The sequence below is a fragment of the Terrapene carolina genome, unplaced genomic scaffold, assembly GCF_002925995.2.
Source record: "Terrapene carolina triunguis isolate 2854851 unplaced genomic scaffold, T_m_triunguis-2.0 Scaffold85, whole genome shotgun sequence".
NCBI classification, from domain to species: domain Eukaryota; kingdom Metazoa; phylum Chordata; order Testudines; family Emydidae; genus Terrapene; species Terrapene triunguis.
Genome location: NW_020664436.1, coordinates 54213000 through 54229693, shown reverse-complemented (window position 1 = coordinate 54229693; position 16694 = coordinate 54213000). Strand labels below are relative to the sequence as shown.

General features: G+C 37.2%; 1 protein-coding gene across 1 annotated transcript in view; it reads right to left on the bottom strand.

The window, feature by feature from the left end:
• EPB41L2 (erythrocyte membrane protein band 4.1 like 2) overlaps positions 1–16694 on the bottom strand; it is a 234964-nt gene that overhangs the window by 4880 nt on the left and 213390 nt on the right. Inside the window, exons 13-20 of the mRNA XM_026649545.1 lie at positions 14510–14656; positions 12910–13014; positions 9365–9532; positions 7896–7949; positions 7136–7693; positions 5125–5247; positions 4364–4462; positions 2000–2080 (exon numbers count right to left, since the gene is read on the bottom strand). Coding sequence (XP_026505330.1) covers positions 2000–2080; positions 4364–4462; positions 5125–5247; positions 7136–7693; positions 7896–7949; positions 9365–9532; positions 12910–13014; positions 14510–14656 — 1335 coding nt within the window. The remainder of the gene's footprint in view (positions 1–1999; positions 2081–4363; positions 4463–5124; positions 5248–7135; positions 7694–7895; positions 7950–9364; positions 9533–12909; positions 13015–14509; positions 14657–16694) is intronic.

Sequence of the window (16694 nt, the reverse complement as noted above, 5' to 3'; positions counted from 1 at the left end):
CCTCCCACCCCAGTGCCTCTTGCCAGACCCCGCGGATCAGCCCCTTTCCCCTCCTCCCTCCCCCCCGCAGCAATCAGCTGGCTTGCGGCATTTCGGGGGCAGGAGGGAGGAGCGAGGACTCGACGCGCAAGCTCCCCCTCCCTCCCCTGCCTCCCCAACGCCGCAAGGCAGCTGATTGCCCTGGGCAGGAGGCAGGGGGAGCCTGCACGCTGAGTCCTTACTCCTCCCCCCTCCCTCCTGCCCCCTAAACACCGCAAACCAGCTGATTGCCCCAGGCAGGAGGGAGGGGGGCGGAGCAAGGACTCAGTGCGCCTCCCCCCTCCCTCCTGCCGGTGGCAATCAGCTGGCTTGTGGTGTTTAGAAGGGAGGGGAGGAGCGAGGACGCAGTGTGGGAAGTAAAGGGGGAGGAGGTGGGGGAGAGAAGAGGAAGGGCAAGAATGGGGGCTTGGGGGAAGGGGGGAGTGGGCGGGCTGAGGGTTGAGGCCCCGCCCCGTGCTTACAGAGTAGGGGAAGCTGCCGCTGCTGCACAACGTGCTTCTCCTAGCCTACAGCACCTTCAGCCTCCTTGCCTGCCTCATCTCCAGTGCCAGTGGGCTGTGCCTGTGTAGGGTAAGGCAGGGGCACCTCCCAACTATAGTACTGTACTGTATCTACAGTATGTTTGTAAACACACAGCACGTGCACACTACTCCCCCCCAGCGTAGTATTAAATTGCTTGTTTAAAATTGTTTAAAAAGTATATAATCCCTTTTGTCTGGCAAAAAAAGCCTTTTGTCTGAGGAAATTGGATTCGCTTGACATCGTTTCACTTAAAGTCACATTTTTCAGGAACATAACTACAATGTTAAGTGAGGAGTTACTGTACAATGCCAACAGTCAAGAAGGAATCAATTTCCATGGTATAAGTTTGTTGGTATTATGAACTTCATAGATGCTTTGCAGAGTCAATGGTAGAGGAATCTATAGTTTGTCATAAGCTAAATATCATGGTGAACTTTAGTACAAAAATGTACTGTGTAGTCAATACTTACAACTTATTTTTCTGCTTCATACTGTTTATTTCAATATAAGAGGAGGACTTGGAGAACAGCGGAGGGAATAAATGGAGTTTTATTAAAGCTAAGGTATTGTCTGACCTTTTCAGATGTCCCAAATGTATTAAATACATTTCAGGGTAGACAAAACCCATGCCTAATGCTAAACAGCTCTGGCATTTAATTACAAGCTTCAAGGAGAGATTGAACTTGTCATGAGACACTTACTACAGGCACATCAAAATCTGAAATTAAATTTACTCAGAGCCCTCAGTACATTATAATTAAGAAGTGAAGATTAAATCCTTATTTGTTGATTTGTATACCTGCCATCAACTTAGAAACTGGCTCCAGTGCAACATCATGTAAAGTGCAGACTTTCTTGCCTAAATAACTCAGTGATAATGATTTTTTGTTTCAGCTTTGTCACCATCGCCTCTTAAATGAAAAGTTATGCAAATAATCTGAGCAATCACGATCCCAAGGGACAAACAATCGCATTTTTCTGATTTTCCTGTTCTCCACTTTTCAACGTCTTTTTTTGGTATGGGACAGGTGAAACAATAGTCTAAGCCCTCTCTCGTAAGCATGAAAAAATGGTGCTTGGTTTTGGGTACCTAGTGCTAATAAAGATTAATTTATCTGTGAAAGATTCCAAAGGAATCCAATTGAGTACTATGCTTAATTTATTGCTAATATACAGGAACACACTATGAAATATTGGTTTTCTTGATATTAAAGGAAAGATCTTGGTGTCCTAATATTAATCAAAACTTGCATCATCACTCAGAAGACTGAGGATCCTCCCAGGAAATACATATGATAGCATAGTTAGTTGATGGAATTGATGTTCTCAGAATCTACTTGCTCCTATGAATTCTGCTGAGCTCTTCCTTTTCTGTATTGCACAGCCCTTAGAGGGATATGGATGGCATACTGTAAAAGGGAGCAGCATATGTACTCACCTGGTCATGGTCAATATCTGCATCTCCAGTGATGACAATGCGCTTCTCAATCCTTGTTTCTGATACTCCACCTTTTACGGTCTACAGATGGCACAAAACAAAGAAATTCATCTTTAAAATGATTCCATATAGGTAAGGAGGGAGAATCATAAAGCACATCTACTCCTACTCTCCAGTGCATAAGTGGGAACAGAGTTGGTGTGAAAGGGTTGCAGTTAGATTCTTGGTCCTGCATCTAAATCATCCTTTCTTTCTTATGGTTAACTGTATAGCAGTGATGTCCAAGAGGAAGTTGCCCAAGAAGACCAACCCGCAGAGGAGTCCCTAAGACATTATCTGAGATCAAGTTTGGACAGATATGGAAATGGGGCTGTTAGACCAGGGTTCCAGTCGTCTTTGTCATCATTTGGGTCTTGGTGAGTGACAAGTTTCCTGAAACTTCCTTAACTACTGTGTCTCAGCTCATCTGTTCTCCACACAATCTCACCATTATCGGTGCAAAATTCTCTCTCGTCTGCAGTTCCGGCTTTCGTGCATCTTTCTGCCTCATCAATTAACCATCTGATTTCAAATCTCAGATGAAAACTTCATTTTTGTCTATTTAATGCTTAAGGCATTTTGGGAAACAGTTTGTACAGAAGATATACAGATGATAAAATTGTATTTTATATAAGTATTTGGCCAGAGATGAGATTAAGTTCTTCCTTTGAGAATATTATAAACCGATTGTTCTTTGAAGACAGTTATGAAAGACTTCCATACCGCAATCAAGAACAACATTGAGATTGGAGGTACAAAATTTTAAGCCACTTTATTTTGCATTAATCAAGAGAAATGCGTTATAAGAAATACTGGAAATAATTCCAGTATGAGTCCTTTGAGAATTCCATAGGAAGATTCAAATCCTTTTGGCAGTTTCTGTATTTCAAACAGATGAATGAAAAATTCTGGATGCAAAATTTGAGCCAACACTGGAAAGTGCCTAGAATATTTGGAATCCAAGGCCACAATTTACTGTAATTATAAAGAGGCTGTTAATGGCGATGTAGCAAATTTGCTATCAGATTGCTCTTCCATACTTCTCTTTGACCTCCTGGCTGACAAAGTATCATCTAATTTAATTTTAAAAATATGGCTCCTTTCAATGAAAGGATATTCTCTAACAGGTTTTTTAGCTCCATCTGTACATTTGATAAGAGAATGAATTTTTCTGTTGGAAAAGAGGTGGTATTTTATTCCACAATGTCTTTTCAAGATTCTGATGGTGCTCAAGGATTCTAAAAGCAACAGGAAGTTGAAGAGGAGCTGCTCACTAAACTTTCTGATAAGACACAGTCTTAAATTCTTAGTTCAGAGTTTATTTTTTGGTGACTTTCACTGGACAATTTCCAACATCCTTCGCTCCTGACCTATTCTGTGAATATATTTTGCTCTCTTTAGGATATTCCATTATGAACTTAATTCTGTGAGCATTGAATTACTATCTAATAAAATTAAGATTCTTGTCCTGAAATAAGATTTACTGTGCACCTTTCACTTCCCCGCTTCCTTTGTGTTTCACCATGAACTGGAGTCCTTCTTGAGGCTTTTCCTTCTAGAACTGCATTAGAAAATCATCAGAATTCAGTTACTCTGTTTGCATGTCTCTTTTAAAAACAAAAACATGTTTATTCACCATTCAGGGAAAAAACACATTTGTCAGCTGGAAAAGTGTCACACAGGACAGAAATGGAAATAGACCCAACTTCTTGCTGACTTTGAGCTTCTTGACTTTCTCTGAATGCTGAACATTGAGGACTTGATTCAGCTCTAGCATATGCCAGTTTCTAAAGCAATCCAAGGCACAAAGTCCACAGTAGCAGAATCTGCTTAGAAAGGTAACAAAAAACTGATCAATGCAGTCCTAAGAGGATGGAGTAAAGAGGAATGAAGCCAGGAAATAAGTTGTTTCAGCATATCCCCCTGAGCTCACTCCATTAGTGGGGCTTCTCCAGAGCTCAGTCACATTAATTACCCCTTCCTCTGGCAGAACCCCCAGCAAAGATAATCAAGTAGTGAGATGAACAGAGTCAGTAAAGGCTGTGTCCCCAAAACTCACAAAAGCCAGAAGTAACACCAGCTGCAGGTACTGCAAACTCTGATTATATTCTCTCTCTCTTCCCCAGTTCTCCCTCCTGATTTCATCTGTGATATTGCACTAAGACTTGGTTTAGGGAAGTCAATTTTAGCCCAGAACTGGGAATGGCATGATCCATTTTAAATATCAAATTTGTTCAGTGATTTGTGAGGAGTAATCATTTTGAAGGAACCAATGTACATTTTGACAGGGCTATTTTTTATGCACAGAGAAGTTGTCAGTTTTACCTTAGTGATGTGTGTGGTTGTAGTTGTAGAAACTGATTCAGACGTTATAGTCTGTGCACTCAACAGCACACCAGCATCACCACCTGCACTGCCATCAAACTGTAGACAGTTGGGAAAAGAAAAACAAAAGTACATTTTCATGCCTAAGGATTTAAAACTTCTGGCTTAACAAAACACAGTTAATGCAACATTCACTACTAATACCTACATAATTCTCCTTTAGTTCAAGTGGAAGAGTGCTTTTGGAACAGAAACGTCTCTGTTCTGTACCCCATGCTGCCGGCATGGTTTTGCTGGCAAACAGAATGACCATATGAAGACAAACACAGGTTTGATACACATTAGACGACTCTAGAATAAAAGCTAACTGTTTTGCTGAATCACATCAACCATTTTAACATGTCCTTTGTGGACAAAATTATAATCAAAGTTACTCTTCCCTCTGGGGAGCTCAGAGGTGAGTTAAGTCAGATCTCTGAACCCATACATTTTTAGACAACCAGATCCTATTCTATTTGATTTAAAAAAAAAAAAACCAAACCTTTAATGTTAGAATGATACTTGCTCTTCTGTCTACTTAGAGTCATTTTAAAATTGTTCCAAGCTAACAAAATAATCAGTGCCACTATAGGGAAGTGTTGATTTGTTAAAAAAAAAAAAACATTAATATGTTATCATATCTCTTAAATTTGGAGTTAATCATAAAGGCCAACTTGTAAACAGCATTATAAATGATATTCCAAATCACATGGCTCCTGTACCTGAGGAGATTCATATGTGATAGTTTTGGTCTCTGTTTGAACAATTGGGACTTCCTTGGTGGAGATTTCTGTTCTCTGTGTGGCATCTGAAATGGTCACCATCTCGGTCTTTACTACCGGAGGCTGTGGTGGAAGAGATAGGATAAAATCAATCCAAGGGACATAAAACAAAGATTTGCATAGTGGGCTAAAATGAAATAGAACAAAAACACAAAATACAGTAGTGATAGAATATATATTAAGAATGTCTCCCACATAATACACACACAAAAACCACTATGAGAAAAATAAAAGATGAAATAAATAGCACACCAGCCCATCAATACCTGCCCTACAAGAATCATAGGAGATCTAAGTTTCATGTCTTAGCCAGTAGCAGATACTGAAACCAGATTATCATCACTTCAATACTTCTTCAGATGTCTATTTAAAAATGTGTGAAGGACCATCAGTGGGAGAATCTCAGTTCAGCGACAGTTTCTTCCATCAGACAAATGTTGCCAGTGTTACATAAAATAAGCCTTGCATTAAAAATGGAGAATGAAGTCACTACAATATTTGACACATATCCCTAACAGTGGATAAAAACTTGCAATATTTTCTAAGCATTTCTAAAGTTTAATTTTATTTTTTAATGTAAGCAACTTCTGGAGTAGACAAAACTACTCTCTATGGATTTTAAATAGCATATAGCTAAACTACATGTCTAGAATCAGGTTTAGGTACCAACTATTCTCCTCTGAAAGCAAACTTTAAAAAGCCATTTTAGCCCTTGTAGTAGTAGATATTTTTTCAGTAGCATTCTCTGCTTGGGAACCAAAAAGCAATGAAACTAGAACTCTGCAAGTCAGTAGAAACTATAATGGTCTTAGACATGATGGACCAGATTAGACACCTAGTCAGATTTTCAAAAGAACCTAGATTCCTAACTCTCATTGAAATCAATGGGAGTTAGGCACCAAGCTGCTTCTGAAAGTCCCACTAAGCATCTATGTGCATCTTTAAGTGCCTTAATACCCTTAAAGATCTGGCCTGTTTTTCTTATATTCTTAGAAAGCATGTGTGGAGCCCAACATAACCTTGGAGAAGCTAGTTTACTCACGTTCTCAACCACAGGAACAATTGTGGCTATTCACATAAAAGAGGAAAATAAGGTGGTCTGGTCTTCAACTGGAGCCGAGTACAATGAGGAAAAACCTTAAATGACTGAAGGGTGACACCACAAAAAGAATTCTCCAGTGGCCAAAGCTTCACAGAGTTTACCATCTGTACATGGTCCTCTACATTCCAGTTTACTCCTCCTTCCTCAAAGGCCCATCTAATGATTAACCCCATTAAACCTGTTTCTGTGCTAAAACAGATGGCCATGATTCCTTCTGGAGCCAATTCATGCTTCCACAAGTATCTACTGGTACTAGAGGAGGCTGCTATAAAGCAACGATAGATGTGCCATCCCCTTACTGCCTAACCTGCCTTAACTGTAGGTGCTCTTACCACTCCCAGCAATTTGTATCAATATAGATTCCAGGCACTGCTTTCATAATAAAAAGATTTAAAGAAAGAAAAATCTGTGAAAAGAAAAAAAAAAAAAACTGAAAAAAGCTGTGAAAAATTGTTTTTAGCATATATAATTTAAATAACTTTCCAACTACACCTACAAGTCATGGGTGTGTCAAAAACAGCCAACAAAACAGACAAGACAAGACTTGAAAACATTAAAGACATTCAAATAAAAGTAAAAATTATGTAGTAAGGAAAAAAGGAGATGGTACAGTCATAGAAAGGTTTGCTTTACTGGGCAATTCCTATTCATTCCAGCAAAAAGCTAGAAACCATGACTGAAGTAGGCAGAGTTTCACTGCTCATCAGTGGTATCCCCCTTCCATAAGATTTGAATCTTGGTGAACACCTGAAGAGCTGGCAGAATAGAAGAAGAAAGGCAGGTATATTTCCACCCCAAGGAACGTAACATCTCTATATAATCTAGTTCTCAAGCTGTGATACCATTTACCTCAGAACAACAAATTATTTGTGGCACAACATCAATGTCAACATGAGACACGTCTCCGTTTATTCTGAGCTGTTCTTCCTCATCTTCTGCTCTCAAGTCTTGCTTCCCCTCTTCCATTACATTCGTCTCTGCAGTTTTAATGGCAACTGCATTTTCCTGGGCCAAAGCCTTTGCTGTAACTTGCGTGTGCTCAACTCTTACTTTACTGCCTTCTTGTACAGTTTCCACACTCTGTATTATTTTTGTTGCACACTCCTCCATTCTTTTGGCATCTTCATTTTCTTCTTGTTCTTCCCTTATGATGTCCTCAGTCGCCCTGTGATGGGGCTGATACTCTCCCACCACTTCATCCTCACTCTCACTACTGCTGCTACTGCTGCTATCTGATGACAATGAAGAAGAGTCCTTTTTTGACACATGTTCCACCTTATGGGTCTCCCCAGCATCAGAGACAGCTTGCATTTTCCCTCTGTTGATTTCGTCTATGACTACAGTCTCTTCTATCCCCACCTCTGCCTGTTTCTTCTCTTCCACTACGTTCAGAGTCTCATGTGAACTCTGCACAAAAAACACGGATGAAGAAAAACAAAAGTACAGTGTATGAATAAATCAAAATGATGAAAACAAAATGAACTGATGGCTGGTTCATGTCATGTAGAGAACAAAGGTGACTGTGATGGTTAACTGAAAAAAGGAAAGAAAGAATGAAGGTGGATCAGAAATGTCAGACCCGAGTTAACTATGGCAAAATCAGTAGAACCTTATCAGCATCGCTGGCTCCAGTGCAAGGCCCTTCTGCTCTGGAAGGAAGTTTCTGTGAAACAAAAAGCAACCAGAGGACACAAATCAATACGTGTTTTAAACACCAGATGACGCACACATTTAACATCTCATAGACAAAACATGCAGACACTCTTTCATTACTCTTATTGATGACACAGTACTGTTTGCCTAAAAAGAGTTTTAAAATGTATGCATTCTGAAAACTCTGTGTGTATAAACTGTTTGATTCAAGATCCATACAGAATTTACAGTTGTTTCTTTTCTACAAGCAATTCTTTAATCTAGTTTGTAAAATACCTATTTAAGGGTTTGGATACCATTGGAATCATGCAAGATCTTTACCAAAAAGATTTGGAACAGAAGCATAAACATCAGCCAAGGCTGCTTCCTACTGGGGCAATCAATTATTTACTGCAAAAATAGTTAAATCAGTCATCAAGCAAAACTTAAAGAAAAAAGTCTTCACGCACTATTCCAATGTGTCAGTTTATCCCTCTCTCTCTCTCTCTCACACACACACACACACACACACACACACACACACACGTACGTCTTGCATTTATAAATGTTTTGATGACTGGACTTTATTTGGTCTGTTGCTTTAAGGAATTTGGCAGATCCTTTCAATAATTTTATAAATTGCAATAGAATATCACAACGAGAACTTTTAGAATACTCTGATGTGAGAATGTCAAAGGGACCATGTTTCAAGATTACCAAGAAGACCCTATTAAAATCTCATTTGGATAACCCAAAATGTGAGATTAAAGAAATTCTATTAGCATTTGTGCCATAACAAAACAATTTGTGATGGGTATGCATGTATTGTCATACTATGTGAAAAGAATTATCAGATTTAGATAGCCATGAAAATGAAACAAAAAATACACTAAAGCAATGTTCAGGATCAAATGCACAAAAGCAAAAATATCATTAAAACCAGCACACCATCTGTGACTTAATCCTGTTTTGTTTACCAACTGCAGTATGTACAGGGCCTGATCCAGCTCTCCCGGGGAATCAAAAATGGGAGTCAAGTGATATTTTACAAATGCAAAGAATAGAGGATTAAGCCTCCAGTTTACCAAGTGATACTCCCTCACCCTAATAGAAGTTAAGATTTGCTGAACTGCTTTGACACAATGGAATTGAATAAAAGGTTACCTTCGTGCAGATTTTTGGTTTTGTGGGTCTATGTCTAAATTTTAACATTAAACGTAACCTAGTTTGTATTTGTGGTTAATCTATTTCTCCTCTATATTTATTGTCTTTTATATAAAATATTATAATATACATATTTTCTTAGGGACACATGGCATCAAATAGGGCATCCCGTTTAATTACTAGATGATAAAAATGTATGCATCAAATTTTATCTGACATGTTAGTGAATACCCATTTCTGTATATGTTGACATTATAGCGGGGAAATAAAGCAAAAAAGCACCTCAGGCAGTTGTAAGAAGGGTGAGGCAGAAAGCATTTCAGAAGGTACATTATCTTTCACAACAGTGCCCTCTGCTGTCCATGCGGTGGATGAAGTGAAGGTAGATTTCATGCTAGTGGAAAAGCCCTCTTTACTAAATAAAATTGACGTTATTTCCTCTTCTAGGCTCTAGACAAGTTATAAAATGGAAAGCAAAGAATTAAAATAGTGGGAGACACAACAGCAATGATCTACAGAAGAAAGGAGAGGTTAGGCAAGAAAGAAAACAAATAGCACACACAGAAGGATTTGCTTCTGAAATAATTCTTCAAGATCAAAAGGAAAAACTAAAATGTGTCCCTTAAAAGGAAAAATATGACAATATGACAAGCTTTAATGACAAAACTTGCTGTGTACCAAAGAAATGACAATATTTAGCCATGATAGAATATGCTATATCCCCACTTCAGTTACTCTCTTACACATTATTTCAGATTGTAAATATATATATAAAAAACATAAAAGGAAGGATTAACAAAACCTTCCCATAACTGTCAGAACAGGACTAGTTTTCTTTTAGACTGAATTTCAGATTCAATATTAGGAATATTTTTAAATTCATTCTTAATACCTTCCCTGTTTCCCCTTGGGGCATTAGCCCTGAACACAGGACTTGGCATAACTGCAGATTTCTACTTTTGATGGTTATTTAAATAGATTTTGTTCACCTTAACTTCAAAAGGCTGTTTTTAAAAACAAATACTTTAATCAGGAATCAAATGTGTATTTACTCAAGAATTCAGCATTAAAAATTTTAGAGCTGCTCCCATCTATTGGGCAAATACATATTTATCCAAATATTTCTTTTAAAGTACTAAGGATATTTATAGAATACCTATAGTTCTTGCCACATAATTCTACGAATCTGTATTTTGATATATAGTTCACTATTTTTATTATATATCTGAAAAATATTATGTTTACATAGCAGCAGTCTTTTAAAGCTGAATCTCTCATTTGTTTCAGTTCCCTCTCCCAATAAAATACCCCATGATGTTATATCCTGTTAAAAGCTAAATTTTATTTTTAAAATGTGAGTTTGTGCTCTATAAGATTGAGAACATAAAAACAGTACAATAATTAATATCTTGATACTGGTGCAACTAAGCAGCTGAATAAATTTGCTATTTATTGACTACAGCAAATTTCTTTCTAGCTTAGGATCTTGTATGCTGCAAGATCAACCCAAAGTACACTTTAGGACAAAGTTGTATTTTAAGCAAATATTTTATTAAACTGTGGACACAAAGAACTTGTGTTATAGACTCTGAACACTTGTACAGTAGACTGTGTTGTTGCACATACTACATATATGGCAAGAGGGAGAAAGGAAAAAAGAGGAAGAAAGACTCCTATATACATTCTATAGTAAAATTACAGCATATTTTCAAGTTAGTCAAGGCAAATTTGGATGGGAGTTGATTAATTTTACCCTAATATTGTGTTTGACATTCATAGGGGACAACTACTTTTTTTCTTTTTTGTGGCTACTTTAGACAAAAGTTCATATACACAACCAGAGACCTTCAGAACTTTTGACTTCAGCTTGTGTGCAGGCAAGCAGGCTCATGGCCCTCTGGTTAACCCCTAAACTGTATTCCTACAGCATGCTGTTATTTCAGTGAATCAGAGTTGACAAACACACTCCGGCTGTAGTTTTGTATGTGTACACAAATACGCACACCATTTGTTTGCAGTTTACTACCACCAATTTTTTAGCCCTTCTAACCTTTGTGGTTGTATGTGCCTGTCTACACAGCAAAACTATATATGGGCTAACCTACCCGAGCAACCTTGAATCCAACTAACAATAATAGTGAAAACAGTGCAGCGCATGCTTCAACGCAGGCTAGAGAGCCAAATATGTGCCCAGGGTCTGTGCCAGGCTTGTACCAACTGTGCGCAGACCCACGCTGTGTACACTGTTATTACTGTGCTAGCTATATTCAAGCAAGCTTGAGTAGGCTAGCCCATGCACAGCTTTGGCTGTGTAGACATACTTTATGAGAGCAAGTAGATTGGAATTAGTGTTAGAACTGATGTTTTCTCTACTGTGACCAGTTGGCAAGTGAGAAGGTTGGCAGACTTTTACTATTATCAATGTATACCTAAAATTGGAAGCCTTCATCAAAATATAAAAACTGTACAACAGTTATCCACTGTAGATACTCTGTGTTAGCATCAAACAATCCTTTGGGTTAAGTGTACAAAACAAACCAATATGAATTTTTTTTTTTTTTTTTTTTTTTTTTTTAAAATGATTTTTTTTTTTTTTTTTTTTTTTTGTTAAAAAGGGGAGCGACTGTGATGGTACTGGACATTCAAGACATAAGAGGGTTATAACCATAGTTTTCCTTCGTAAATATTAAGTCACAGATGTTGTGCAATCAAAAGGATGGTGGTACAAATAGTGTTAACCAAATGTAAAATTTCTCTCACGCATAGAGAATACAGTTAATTAGCATGTACTTTCAATGGAGCAGTGGGGAGAAGAAGTAGGTCCCAATAAGGAAAATGGCAGTGCTCTACTTAAGACTTAAAGATATATACACACATGCTTAATGCCATTTTGCAAAAGTGCTATGGAAGTGTATCATACCTGGAACAAGATTTAGCAATCTACTGGCCAACCTAATACCATATGGATGATAAAATGGAAGGGGGCATGGTGTGGTGGAAATGAATATTTTATTCCTCCATAAAAAAGGCAGTACTATTTTCTTATTTTAGGGCTCAAAGCAAGTGCCATTATTATTAGAAGGCTGGAAAGTTTCCTATCCCCACTCCGTGCTTGACACAATTGGCAACAAAACAAAATATTTTATACATTGTGTGTTTCTGAAACAAGGCATTTGTTCTTTGTTTTTAATCTGATTCCAAATGTCTAGTTGAAAACAAGTCAAAGGTGATCTGATTAGTAGTAGCATGGCAATTGCTACTTCATAATAATAATAATAAATAATACTTAGCTCTTGTATAGAACTTTTCATCAATAGATTTCAATGCACTTAAAGAATCATTTTTCTCATTTTACATATGGGCAAACAGGCAGAGAGGTGAACACACATTTAAATCTAGGGGAGTATTCAGAATGAACCTATTTCCCCAGCATCATTGATTTGCAGAACAGCTGCAGTAGTCACAGAACTGTGATTTATTCCCTGTAGAGTGTTGAACAATTACAGAAAGTGCATTTTGGTATGGAAATGCATGTTTCTCTGTTACCCTAAACAAATAAAGATACCACAATGTTTTCAGTGATAAGAAAATCAGTGTATTATATTGTTGCCTTTTAAAAAAGTATTAATTATTTAGAACTTCAAAGCCAGTTTGACAGCAGAGATCGACACCTTTGTTTAACCAACACTGATCTATATGGAGATCTTAAACATCATCTCAAAGTTGTGTTTAAACCAATAAAAAACCTTTTTTAAAAAGTGATCTAGTTAACTCAGGTAACACAACAAAGCTTTCAAAAAATCCGCCAAAGGTTTGAAGGTAGCCACCTGGATAGTTTCTTCTGTTTTTGCCTCAGTAATCCATGTCACTGCAGTCCATTGCTTCTCCTTCACAGGCAATTTTTTCCTTTGGAAAATGTGGTCTCCTTTTTTCTATTAAGTGTTTGGAAGTTTTTGGTTTTATAAAACCAACATAAATCAACAAATAATGAGACGGACGTACATCATCATACAAAACATGAAAACAAATTGTCCTGAAAGAAGCACAAGCATACCAGGTAGCAGGAATATGCAGATAGAGGAACATGTAATACCTGTATTTACCTCCTCCTTAATATAAATTAATTTGACACAAAAACACATACACACACAAACACAAAATAAAATAAGCCACTCTGATATATTATATGTAGTCCCTTTTATATTGGAGCAAGTATATTTATCAGCAAAATACTGACAATAAATCCATCCACATTTCTGGAATATCATAAAGGAGGCTATAATTTTTGTTTACAAGTATATTGTGATGTTGTAAAGTCTGAGTAACCATATCCTGGCAGTGACCATGTAGGCCAACAACTTAAAAAATTAAGTTAAGCAGTCTGCTAATGATCTGTTGGAGATTTTTTTCAAGTGAGCAACCAAGGACCCAATTCAGCAAGATATTTAAGCATATGAGTAGTCCATTGATTTTACCAGGACTTCTCATGTGCTTAAAATTAATAGTACCTTGCTGAGTTGGGGCCTTAATATGAAAAAAAAAAAAAAATCATTTGACAGTATTTGGCAAATTTCACCAGTGGGAATTTTAAAAAGTTCCCATATCTTGTAGTCTCAAGAACCATTAATCTTCCTGGAGCAATAGTCAGGATAGCACACTCACTTATCAGAGGGAAAATGAGGTCAGGTCCAGAGACAGATTGATAGATGCTTGTGAGCAGCTATTTAGTCTTTATAAAATCAGAAGCAGATTTAAAGTGTTGTAAAATCACTAAGCATTTTTGAACCATAACAGCAACTTGTGTGTCTAGTTCTCTGACCAAAAACATGTAGTAGTTTTTGGAAACAATGCTTTCTAAATTGCTGGTTCAAGGTGCTGTCTATCAAGAGACATGAAAACCTTCTCAATCTTTTTTATAGTTTTAAAAAAAAAAAAGTTAGCCATAAGCCCGAGTGGTCTTAAAAAGTGAATACAGCTTAACAGCTATGCCATACTACTGCCTGAAAAACGCTTGACATTATCAAATATTTTATCATGTATGTTCTTACGGAACCAAGTTTAAACATGAGCTTAAGAGCTGTTTACATGTAACTGCCTAAGCAGAGTTAAGGATGGAAACTTTTTTCCTCACAATTTTACAGCTGCTGTAAAACCAATTTGTAAGAACAGCAGTCCTAAACCAGAATAAAGCCCAATCCTTGTTTCAACTGCTGTGCTCTGAGTTACGCTCTCATACTGAAACTCAAACAAAGTTATTTAAAGACTGGACCAAAAGTAAGTAACAAAATGTTAATGAGTATTTAGTATAAAGAAAAATGTTACAGTCAAACAAAAGAAAATGTTAATATAGGAGGGCAATTTACATTTATTATATTTTCTAAATAGTTGTACAGAAATGCATGCTGACAAGTGTCTGCAATGACATACCCCTTGTGTCTGTAGAGACAGAGGTGTGATACGCCGCTTTTCCCATTCATTGGGGCGTGGCTCAGGTGTGGATTCCATGAAATTGCGCTTGAGTTCACTAATGCTAGCCTGATGTTTCAGTAAGTCGTCCTGGGTCTTATCCAGGTCCTAGCAATGTGCAATGTGAAAAACAGTAGGACAAAACACAACAGCAAAAGCAAACTTATTCTCAAAAAAGTCAAAGCAAGAAAAGTGCCTTGTCTCAAGAGCCATTCTACTGTGGTACATTTTTAAAAAAGATTAAGACCATAAAAGACTCAGATTTGTATTACCTTTTAGGAACAAGGCCACACTATAATGTTCCTGTCACAACTGTATGTATAGGAAAAAAAACCACTTTTAATTATCAGTAAACAAAGGAATATTTTTATCTCAATATGAAGATACCAAATTTTTGAAATAATTATTTCAAAAGGTTGCTGGCTTTTGCTTGAAAGTTAAAGAAACTGAAGCAAGAATACCAAGATCAACATAGGTAACCCTCAATAATGCTAATGGAAGTAAATAGCGCTCAACACAAGAACTGTCATAAACATGTAAGTATGTTTCCTAATAAGAAACTTTAAGCCAAAAATAAAGGACTTATAAATATGGATACTGTATTAAGTCCAAATCATGCAAACAGATATGCATATGCTTCAGCTTTACACACATGAGTAGTCCCATTAAAGGCAATGCTATTCATTGCTTATAAAGTTAAGCAGGAACATAATTATGTGCAGGATCAGGGTTTAAGATTGCTATTAACCTTTTGTGTGTTGAAGCGATGGCAGATGGAACAACCATGTAGAGATAGCCTGTGCACATCTACATACAAAAAAGGGTCTCTGAGCTAGCCCATGCAGACTAGCACAGGTGGTGACAATGAGCGCTAAGTACGTAACAGATTCTGTTTTTTACAAGGATCCATTGACCCTAACATTGTGCAACTTGGATCAAAGGGCTATAACTGCTCTTCCAGGCTACAAGGTGGAGGAACAGGCCTGGGGATTGGGACTATGCAGCAACCTCCTCATTAGCCCTGGTTTGGGAAGTAGAGTTCAGCTCCCCAACATTTCTGAAACTTCACTTGCATATAACCTAAACACTTGGGCTTTATGCAGGAGGAGCAAATTACATACAGCAAGCATAATCTTTCACTTCATACCATTCCTCATCTTGTGAAAAAAACTACTCTGTGTATGCAAACACAGACATCGGAGCAGTTGACTTTACGAGTTCAACAGCCAGCAATTAAGTTTAGAATTGAGACCCAAAAATAAGTGTACTATGAAATCAAAGTACCTACAGTAACTAAGAAAAGAATTTGGACTTTTGATAATATTTAATAATTTAGGCCCAAGATTTAGTTTTCATTAAAAAATGCGTTATGTAGCTACTTAAAACACATGTGTCTGAATTTTTACTAAAACATTTTGGCTAGGATTTGGAAGTGTTCCTCTGCAGTATCAGAGGGGTAGCCGTGTTAGTCTGTATCCACAAAAACAACAAGGAGTCTGGTGGCACCTTAAAGACTAACAGATTTATTTGGGCTTAAGCTTTCATGTGTAAAAAAACCCACTTCTTCAGATGCATTGAGTGAAAATTACAGAGACAGGCATAAATATATATTGGCACATAAAGAGAAGGGAGTTAACACTTTTTCTGTAATTTTCACTCCATGCATCTGAAGAAGTGGGTTTTTTACCCATGAAAGCTTTTGCCCAAATAAATCTGTTAGTCTTTAAGGTGCCACTGGACTCCTCGTTGTACCTCTGCAGTGTTTACAACACAAATAACACAGAACTGTACTAGTGCATGAAAATCAGAAAATGATACTGACTAATCAGCTTCTACTTTGTTTCATTGTCAATTCTGAAGTAAACCTGTAAAAAATAAATTTGATACTGAAAATTTAGGCCTGGATCCTGGATGCATCTATTTCTAGATTTTTTTAAAAAGCTGTTTGGTTTAAACAAAAAGAAGTTTTCTTAATTATTGGTGGAATATAAAAAACACAGGTTATACCACAGCAATTCCATAGAACGGCAGTGATATTAAACAACTGAAGCCAATGACATATTTTTATGGGTTGTTGTAAACAATTATTGTGGCTTGAGAAACTAGGCACATTTCTTGGACTTGTTCAAAGCAAGGTTATGAAGAA